The sequence below is a fragment of the Castanea sativa genome, chromosome 2 (genome assembly GCF_040712315.1).
Source record: "Castanea sativa cultivar Marrone di Chiusa Pesio chromosome 2, ASM4071231v1".
Classification (NCBI taxonomy): domain Eukaryota; kingdom Viridiplantae; phylum Streptophyta; class Magnoliopsida; order Fagales; family Fagaceae; genus Castanea; species Castanea sativa.
Window position 1 is genome coordinate 18,325,818 of NC_134014.1, and position 11,326 is coordinate 18,337,143.

Consider the following 11,326-nt stretch of genomic DNA (forward strand, 5'->3'; position numbering starts at 1 on the left):
TGAAAAATAGAGAAAAATATGCTCCAAAGAAAACAATCATAATATTTATGTAACTCGACAATTTACCTACGTCTATAGAATTGCAGTAATTTCACTATTTACATGGAAAATACAATATTCGAAAATGTAGAACAAAGAGAACAAAGAAGGGACAGTTGAATCAAAACATTTCTAAGTTAAAAAAAAAATGTAGAAGATGTTGTCAAGGGCCCTAAGCTCAATGATCTTGCCTACTTCTCTCTATACAAGAATTTGGGTTCAAATCCTCCAAAGAAAAGAAATATGTATATGTATATTTCCAGTATTTCCAGCAAGCTTTTGCAAACCAAAAGAACGGAGCATCTCTTGGAACTAGGAACTAAAAGTAACCCCAAAAAAAAAAAAAGAATAAAATGCCAGCCATTAAAATCACCTGTAGTTTGGAGTAGCTTTAATAGAAAGCAAACCATAAAACTAGTTATTATAGAAGGTGAGATACAATTCTAAATCTCAAGGTAGCCATGCCAACAAAGCCTCTGCAAATATGAAGGAATCCTACTTCATTTGAAAAATAAAAAGTTTCAACCATAGAATTTGAAAGGACTAAAGAACCAAAGTTAGAACTTTCAGAACTATCATATTCTTTAAAAATTTCAAAACGACATCCATGAGACGTCAATCATAAACAACTAGTTTCTTGTACTCTTCACCAGCAATAGCTAATCTCATCACATCCTCAGGATTAACAATCCCACCCTCCTCCAAGAACAGAGTCAACAAATTCTTGGCAAATCCACTCACCAACGCCACCCCAGTTTGGTTCGCAACAACCGGAGTGGACCTGGAGTCCCTAAGGTTCCAAAACACAACCTCCGGGGCTTTGCTGTATCCTTTCTCCCAGAACTTCCTTTGTATAACTTCATAATCTGTTTCCCATCCCTTTTTCATTTCCTCTTCTGGTTCTAGGTCAATAACCTCAGTATTCAGTCTCGCCCAAATATTGCTGTACTGCCCAGTCGCGCTATCAAATTCCATATCACTAAAAACAAAAACTCTCTTTATCAGTTGTTCTTCAGTGAGCTTTGCCTCAACAGCAACTTCCAAAATTTGGTCAAAAACTTTTTGCAAGTCTGTATTCATACCCCAATCCATCTCCCTTATGAATTTAGTCTTTTCAAGAAGAGTGTCTCCTTTGACCAAATGAAGCTGGGGATTCTCACTAAATGTAAACAACTTCCCCTTCCAAGGCTCTTCACTAAGCTCCGACACCAATAGCCCCAATGCCACACACACCTCCATTGGCGTCCCATTCATACTCCCCGAAACATCACAAACCGCAATGCAATTTGTGAGCTTCCCTTTCTTAGCAACATCACTAACCATTCTTTCCCATTGAAGCTCTGCAACTTGCCCACCATCCTCTTCCAATGACTTGATAATCTCGTGGGGAAGCAATGCCCCCGCAGCAATTGTCGCTTTCCCACTCTTCACTTTCTCAAGATACTCCTCAAACCTCTCCTTATCATGCTTCTCAAACAAACCCTTATAAGTCTTCATTGCCACCGATGCAACCCTATTATATGGCAACGAATTCCATTGTTTGGCACTCATAAAAACCTCTGGCAATTCCAAAGTCTTGTGCAATGGAACAAGAACTTGTTTCCTCAGCCTATCTCTAACCCTATATGCATAATGTGCTTCCTCAATGCCCTCATACTCTTTCTCACTCTCTTTTGGGAAAACCCGCCTCGCAATCCCTTCGCATATCAGCAGCGACTTGTCGTATGCCGAATCAACTGTTGGACACCATTTCGCTGCGAGACTAATCTTGAAATCCTCACCACGACTCAAAAACTCCAAATCCGATTTCAAAAGCTCAGCAAACACATCACAGACACAATCAAAAAGGAAACAGTAATGTGGATCATTGTTATACCTATCCAAGGCAATTTTAGCCTTAGAAATCTCCCTCTCTTTCCTCAAAGCTCTAGCTTGCTCCTTAGAAATCTTCTCCACGTTCTTCATTTCCAAATTCTCTTCCTCCTTCGAAACAAAAATCTTCTCCAATTTCTCCCATATTCCTTCCTCTTGCGCCTCATCTCTCTTTCTCTTAAAGTACTGGGAACGTCTTTTGGCTCTCTTGTTTTCCTTCCAGGCTTGCTTTGCGAGTTTACGAACCTCAGAGCCATGGAGAAGCCGATACAGAATCTCAGGCAAGTCCTTGAAGTAACCGAAATGAACCAAGGCCTTGAGATTGAGAGCCAGGGTTTTAGGGTGAGATTTGTGAAGCCAAAGAGAGGAGGTGTAAAACCCTTGTTTATCAGACTTTCCAGTGCCTCTCACACCTCTGAGATTACATATCAATTTCAGGGTGGTGAGAGGGTCATGGGCCCAGGCCAATTCCAGCCGTTGGATCAGATCATCAGAGGAAGTATCGGGCACCACGTGGAAGAAGAAGTCGAGACAAGGGTTACCGGTGGATAAGAATGTTGGGGAACAGTTTTCCGTCAAACCCGTCATCGGCAAATTATTTTTTGTTTGGAGGATTATGGAGTCAACGCTGATGGCAGTGTTTTGAGTCGGTGGACCAAGAAGTTGGCCGGCAGAGGCCATTTTTGTATGTTTTGTATTCGGCGGTGAGAATTTTAAGGGATGAATCTGATTCTGATATTTCCCTTTGTATACAATTAAGAGAGCAACGTGGTGTGAGCATTCGCCTGGAACATTTATAGAAAACTGAATCCAGCGTAATTTGATTTATTCACACGATTTTGAGTCTGTTTGGATACCAATTGAACTTGCAGCTCTATCCAAAAGATCACTTAGGGTGAAATTTACAATTTACTCTAACACTAAGATTTTTATAATATTTTCACAACAACTAATAGGTGATTAGTTGTTATTAATTCAAATTTGAACCTAATATTAAAATTACTTTTCTTACTCTAACAATAACAACCAATAACAACCTGCTACTTAGAATTTATTGTAAAAATATTGTGGACATATTATTTTTCTTAATCTAATTTTATTGGAAGCAATTTAAGAGTACATTAACTTAGGCAACCTTTACGGCAACTCCTAAGTTGGTGGGTTGTGAGTGGTATAAGTGTAGACTCACATGGACTTATTACCAAATTTCTACTATTTACAAGTAGTTGTGTGGTGCATAATGAGTTACAACTCACTATGTGGAATATTGTGACAAAACTTGTATAAATTTATCTAGAGTTTTGACGAGTTGTGACAAAAATTTTGTAAATTTCTCTAGACCTAATATTTTTCTTTTATTCCAAAAAAAAATGCGTGGCGAGTAGTAACCACTTTCAAGTTTGAATAGTTGATGAGTAATGAATTAATTGCTTGATAACTTAAGAATTAAGAAATTTCAATTTGTTTATAAATAATATTTCATAAAAAAAAAATCAATTTGAGACTTCATTTTTCTTAATTTCTCTTAATTAAAAGATATCATATAAGAAAAGGGAAAAACATAAATGGTCAATTTCTTTAAAAAAGATATTAAAGTTTGTAATTATGATAATTTATGTTTATATCCATTACCATGGAAGAAGTCTTGGCTCTATCCTTAATTAGCATATACCATTAATTGCTCAAAAAAAATATCTTCTAAAAAAATGTTAAAAAAAAATGACCATTTACATTTTTTTTTTCTTTCCTTAAAAAATTCTTCTAAACCTTATCTCTCTCCCTTCTTTTTAGTTAAGAATAATGCTAGAGATATAAACTATTTTACAAAAAAAATTTACAAACTGCTGATATGGTGAGTGATTACTAGTAAATGAAAAAATGATATTAATAATGGGCCTAGATGAAAACCAATAAGAGGTTGGTCACATCAGGATCTTGTAAAAATGTTGTAAAATAGTCTGTGTCTATAGCATTACTCTTTAGTTAATAGCATATACAATTAATTTCTCCAAAAACAAAAAACTAACCATCTATTTCTTTTCCATCCCATAAATTGTATTTCTCTATTAGACACACATGTATATCTTCATATTTTCCTCAAAAAGAAAAAACAAATCTCCATCTCTCTCCAAATGATGACACATATTCTTTCTTAATACTACAATTACAAACATTAATATTTAAAAAAAAAATTGATCATTTATGTTTTTTCTTTTCTTTTTATCTATCTCCTTCTTGATTAGCACATACCATTAATTGGCAAAAAAAAAAAAAAATCTTATAAAGAAAGGAAAATTCTTAGGTAGTCCCGGAGTATAGTGAAATGGTGCTCCCTCCTCTCACATTCATGGTGGACCCCATCATGAATTTAATGAGCGGATCCCACCATAAATGTGAGAGGAAGGAGCACCATTTTCCATGCTCCGGGAGTACCTAAGAATTACTCAGAAAGAAAAAGCTTAAAAATGACCATTTATGTTTTTCACTTTGCTTAAACCTTATCTCTCTATATTTATTTCTCTTCTTCTTAGTTAGTAGCATATACAACAAACTTTTCCAAACCAATATATATACTATTATTTAAGAGGATTCCTCTATTTGGATTCCTCATTTTTTAGTTCAAAAATACCTCTATATTCCTATATTTAAGTAGAGATAAAACTAAAGGATAATTTGGTAAAAATGTAACTCTAACTCCCACTAAAACATTGCCTAAAAAATAGGATCACTTTCCTGTTAATTTTCAAATTACTTTATCCACTTATAAATTAGATTTTCAAAATAAAAATTATATATAAAATAAAAAAATACAATTTTTTTTCCTACAAAATAGGACCAATAAAAAAACGCGAAAGTTAGTTATAGTATAAAAAAATGTAAAAAATATCCCTAATCTTTAGATAATCTTTATTCTTAAAAAAAAAATGGTGTTACAATTGTAATTCAAAACAATTCAAAAAAAAAAAAAAAACCTACTAGAGAAACTTTTTTCCTAAAAATTAGCACACTCTCTATTTAAATATATCTCATGCATGTTTGATACATTTTTTTCCTAAAAACTAGCACACACTAAACCTACTGTTTACTCCATTTTAAATCATAAATTTTAGTTTCTTAAAAATTCCTTTTTGTGTAATTTTACTAACAATAGATAAATTCAAATTGAAAATTTACATTAAACTCAAAATAAAAAGAAGATCCTCCTTGCATGTGTGGAGCGCGCGTAATGAGGTTAGTATATATAAATATAAACATATATCTCCTTTTTTTTAGGGGGAAATTTATATCTCCTTCTATCTATCTATTTATTGTATTATCTATTATATTATATTATATTATATATATATATATAATAAAATTTGGATTCCCAAACTGGTGGATGCTTACAATGATGCCATGTGTCACTTTCTCCAAGCATAAAATGATGACATATAATTTCTTAATATCATAATTATAACCATTAATATATTTTAATTTTAAATTGACCATTTATTTTTTTCCTTTTCTTATATCTTTCACCTTCTTAATTAGCATATATCATTAATAGCTAATAAAAATATTCTTAAAAAAAAGCTATGAAATTGACTGTTTAAATTTTTGGGTTAGCCTTAGGTTTAGTGTCCAATAACACTAGACCCATTGAGATGGTGATACATGTCTACTTTTGAACACGTGTTACCATTTGATCAGATTTAGTGCATCTAGATACACTGGACCTAAATTATGTCCTAAATTTTTTACTTTTGTTAAACCTTATCTCTCTCTCTCTCTCTCTCTCTCTCTCTCTATATATATATATATATATTTATTTATTTTTCTTCTTCTTAATTAGTAGCATACACAATTAATTTTTATAAAAAAAAAATAACCATCTATTTTTTTTCCTTCCCATAAATCATTTTTCTCCATCTATCAATCAATCTATTATGTTATATAATATATTATAAAAGTTATATCCCTAAATTGAATGGCTCATACTGCATACAACGATGTCATGTGTCACTTTCTCCAAATATAAAGTGATAACATATATACTTTAATAATATCATAATTACAATTTATAACCATTAATTCTTTTTTTTTATGGGACATTAATATATATATATATATTTTATATAAAAGAAAAATGTTATGACTACAATATTTGCATAACTCTTTCACCACATTTATGTATTTTCCCTATATCTCTCTCCTTAATTAGCATGTACCATTAATTCCAAAAAATTGTGTGTGTGTGCGTGTGCGTGCGCGTGTCATAGTTTTGAAATTTGTATTGTTCAAAGAACTGAAAAATGGAGAGATTCAAGGTTTTTAAGATCAAACTGTGATTCAACCGAAATCAAACTATGATGTATCATTTAATTATTTTAATATATTTGATACTTAAATTCTCGTGTAGCACAATGGTTTGAACGTTAGAGATGTTGTCTCACCTGGTGAGAGCAGGTCCAAGTCTTTCCAACTATATATTTCAAGCACTTTGTGCATGGTGAGGTGCCAATTCAGTTATCTAACCTGGTGTGTGAATGTATTCCTTATCTTATCCCCCTTCTCCTATATATGTGTGTGTGTGTGTTTCTAAAAAAAATTTAGTTACAAGATTAATTATTGGCACACATGCTTTCTTAATACTATCCATTAATATATCTTTTTTAAATAATTGACCATTTATGGTTTTTCCTTATATCTCTCTCCTTCTTAATTAGCATATACCATTAATTACTAAAAAAATTATTCTTAAAAAAGCTAGAAAAATGACCATTTATGTTTTTAAAATTTCCTAAGACCTTATCTTTCTAGTCTCTATAATTTCTCTCTTTTCATTTTGAGATTAAATTCTATAAAGATGTGGTGTAAACTCAAGTTTTACCCCTCTAATCTTAACATGCCACATCATCATATTATATAATAAATAATAAACACAACCACACTCAATTAATTTCAATACCCATTTGAAAATCCAACTTAACTGTGAGTTCATTAATATGTTATTATGTGTGGTGAAATGTATTGATTTTTATGTAAAATGCTGATGTGACAATTTCTTATTAAATGGTGTAAAACATAAGTTTTACACACTATCTTTACCAAATCCAAACTCATTCATTTTAATTTGTAGCATATATCGTTAATTTCTCAACAAAAAAAAAATAATAATCATCTATGTTTTTTCCTTCCCATAAATCGAATTTCCATTACAAACACACACACACACACACACTTCCATCTCTCTCTTAAACAATTGTTTTCTCGCTCCAATCTTTCATATGTTGATATAGCCATTATAAAACTTAAAAGGCTTCTACTCTTCTACAACCATTCCACTTTCTCAACAAAACATGCAAAACTTTAAATATTTATAATTCTCAGATTTACATTTTCATTTTAACTCTCGATTTAAATCTGCCTTTGTGCCGGGGAGGTGTTATCACTCTTGAAGGAGGGGGCAAGTCTTGGGTCTCCTTTAAGTATGAGCGATTACTGAACTTATGCTACTAGTGTGGATGTCTAAGTCATGACGACAAAAATTGTGAATTGTGGGTCAGTAGTAAGGGCACCCTCAAGGCCGAGAATCAACAATTTAGGTCAAGTTTACGAGCTGCATCATATACCTCTGCTGATAAAGATTTTATTTACGTACCCGGTTACTATAAGGAGGTTTGTGCGACAAAATAAACCACCAAGGGAATCAGTGGTAGGTGTGGTGGTAGAAGAGGTTGTCATTACCGGGGCGCCAGTGTAGCAATCTGATCCTCATCCTTCATAGTTGCAGGTTTTGTCTCCAAAAGAGGAAGATGCAATTTCTTCCCATAGAGATAATCTTCAATCTACATCCTTCAATACGCGAAGTCTGTGCCATTGAACTTTTCTATTCCAGACGCCTTTCTTGCTTCCTCTACCATTGCTCCCAATCAAACCTAACCCTAGGCTTTGATACCAGTTATAGGGAAATTGCCACGAAATTTCCAACCTGTGAGAAACAGAAAATAGAGAAAACATACGCCAAAGAAAAATAATCACACGCATAAGACAGTATTTACGTGGTTCGGCAATATGCCTACGTCCACGGAGTTGCAGGGATTTCACTATTATCAGAGAAAAAAAATACAAAGTGCGACTACAGTCTTTTTTCTCTTTCACATGACCAAAAAAAAAAAAAAACCCTAATCACCAAAATAACGTTTTTCTATATCCTGCGCACAGGATTCACAATGAGCTATAAAACAGGCCAAAAAGACTATTGCCCCCGGACCCCTAGGAGGCTTGTCCATGAGCGCTATGGCTTGGGCCTGTCGGCCCAAGCCTCCGCTCCATGGACTAAGACTCAGAAAATCTCCCATTAAAATACCACGCAACATTATTCAGGTCGGGTCGGGTTGTCAACCAAATCAAACACAACTAGACTCCACAAAGCCCAACAGCCGGACTGGTCTTCGCAACTCTCAGATCGTCCGCAGAGCTCAACCTCTTCAAGATCGACGACTCCACCGTGGCGACATACCTCTTCTTCTCCTACTTGACCACCGATTTCCAGATAGATCTAGTGTTAGAATAGTTAAAATTAGGGTTTCCATAGTTTCTCCGGTGATAAAAAACTTCTGGCTTCTTTATTTTTTCATTTCTTCTTTATTTTTCTGCTAGGTCTTTTTTTATTGGTTTTGATGAGCACCGTGGGAAAGCAAAAAGCATAGCTTTTGATGGGCTGAGGTGAGAACAAGTTTAAAGTTGATGGGTTGCAATCCCTTACAAATAATCTTTGCTACACATAAGTTCCTTGAAAGTTGTTTTAACTTTTAATACAAATGGATTTCTTTGTTTTCCTTTTTTGTTCTCTCAAAAGGAGTACCTCCACTATCTTCATGGTTATTTTTATTATTTTATATGGTTTCAATTGCAGTGAGCCAATGACTATTGGATTTATTTGGATTTACCACAGTGATTTTTGCTTTTTACTTTATTTGGAGTAGAAAGCATAGCTCATTTATTTATTTTTCAGCAGAAGGCACGCATCCTACAATTTGAAAGATTTGAAATTTGAAGCTGTGAGTTCTCTTGCAATTGCAGTACAGGAAAAAGAAGGAAGAAGAGAAAAAAAAGAAAGAAAGAATTTTTAGTTTTAATGTCGTTTGTTTGGATTGTCAAATTAGACAGATGTCAAAATTTTAAATAGGGAACTTAAGGTACTGTATCTAAATTTTACACACATACACACACACACACACACACACACACACACACACACACACGCTTCGGTTTATACTTCTGCCTTCCTAATTTGAAATTTTGATTCCATCCCTGATTCTACTCATTGCCTACTGAACTTGTGTTGTGAGTGTGTGTGAGATGTTTGAGAAGAAAATAATGATAGGGGTAGGAGTTGTACATGCATGTACAACACCATTTTCACAATGTCGATCAAACATAGGGCCGACCCTAAACATTTTGGGGCCTAAGGCGAGAACTAAAAATGGAGCTTTTTTATACTTATATATTAATTAAATTAATGTTTATTTAATATTTTTATATCATAATATATTTCATTTAAAAAATATTTTTCTTGCCTTTTGAGATGCAAATTGACTAATTAAATTTTTGTATTTAAGTTCTTCTAACATTTCCTTTTCAATTGATAATATTGTTAATCCACTTAATCTTTCTTGAGACATTGTCGATCTTAGATATGATTTTATTAATTTTAATTTTGAAAAACTTCTTTCTGCAGAAGCTACTATAACAGGTATTGTTAGTAAAATTCTATAAGCAATGCATGTATTTGGAAATGAATCTAATCTTTTTATATAATTTAGTATGTCAATTGGAGTATAATCTTTTATTTGTAAAATTTCTTTTAAAACGTTTAAATCTGAAAATAAATCTAGACCATCAATATCATAATAACCATCATGTTTGAAAAAATCTTCATGTTTAAGACAGTATGTTTTTAAACTATCATTATCTAGAGACTTCAATTTTGTGAAGTTAAATAGAAAACCAAAAATATCTTCATATATTTGAAATTGTTCAAATCTGTTCTCATTTGAACTAATTGCTTTATCTACTATATATAAGAAATAATCAATTCTAAAAGATTCTTCAGCAGATCGTGTTGTCTCATTATGAACATTTTCATCAAATTGTTTCTTTCTATGAATTATACGTTTCTCATGAAATATAGGTTCTATTTCCATTTCCAATGCAATTATTTTAGATGAATTCATTGTAGCTGTAAATCCATTTTCCCTATATTCTTTAAAATAAGAAATGAGACCTTTTAATTGATCTATAGCAACATCAATGTGCATGTCTTTTGATTGTAAGTTTTTACTAACAGAGTTGACAGCAAATAATATGTCATACCAAATAGTCATACTCAATAAGAACTCAAAGCTTTCAATTTTATATATTGCTAAACAATCAGCTTCACTTTTTAATTTAGGATCTTCACTTGTTTGTGCTATTGTAACAAAGCATCTCTTATTTGTGGAGCTTGGAATTTTATTGCTTTTACATTATCAAGATTTGTTGTATTGCAAAATTGAACATCATTGTTATCTTACAATTGTGTCATTTCATTATTTTCTAACTCTTTTTGGTGAATTTCTTGCTCATTTGTGATATTTTCATCTAAATTTTGTGTTATATTTTGTTTATTACTAATAACAAATTTATCCATTGATCCTTTTTGAGTCTCAATTAATTAATTTTTTTTTTTAAGTTTGTCATATCCAAATGCATATTTTCTAGTAGACATTTCTAATCAAACAATATATTTATAAAGACTAAAATAAAAAATAACTTTCAAGTGTAGAGCAAATGAGAAATAGAACCTGATTGATATAAAAAGTATTGTTGTAGTTTCACCGAACAATAACACGTTTTTAGCAATCTCAACCTGCATAAATAAAGACTTATTCAATATATTACTACTAACTAATATATATAAACACAAGATTAAAATTTAAAAAAAAAAAAATTTAAGCACAAGCATAACAAAAATTAAGCACAACTATAACACAAGGCTTATTAATAAGACCCACCCACAAAAATACACAAAACAAATCCTATCTATAACCCAAAAAAAAAAAAACTAGGCTTTATCTTATTACCGATTTACCACAGCTGAATCTTGTTACAAAAAGTCAAAAACAGTTGAATATTATTCCAAATAAAACCAAGCTTAAAAAAAAAAAAAATAAAAACCGTGAAGGCCCAAAATTGATAAACATGTCAAAGTACCCAAATGGCCAAACCCCAAATATTTATACATAAAGATTGAAGTGAACGGGCATAACGATTGATACCAATCTTTGGTGAGCAGTTGAGGACTTGAGGGAGGCAGAGAGCAGTATGAGTAGTGAGCAGAGAATCAGACTCTGAGGCAATCTAGGCCAAGTGGAGGAAGCTTGCTGGCTGC

At 32.4% G+C, this 11,326-nt stretch overlaps 1 protein-coding gene across 1 annotated transcript; it reads right to left on the reverse strand.

Annotated features, from left to right (window-relative positions):
• Nucleotides 1-590: 590 nt before the first annotated feature.
• Nucleotides 591-2,626, reverse strand: LOC142626349 (uncharacterized). Its single transcript, XM_075800171.1, has one exon. It carries the CDS (start codon nucleotides 2,590-2,592, stop codon nucleotides 655-657), a length of 1,938 nt encoding a protein of 645 aa, XP_075656286.1. The 5' UTR covers nucleotides 2,593-2,626; the 3' UTR covers nucleotides 591-654.
• Between the last annotated feature and the right edge of the window lie 8,700 nt (nucleotides 2,627-11,326).

Bases quoted from the DNA above. Each gene is read 5' to 3' on its own strand.
- LOC142626349 (XM_075800171.1), bottom strand. From the start codon at position 2,592: ATGGCCTCTGCCGGCCAACTTCTTGGTCCACCGACTCAAAACACTGCC.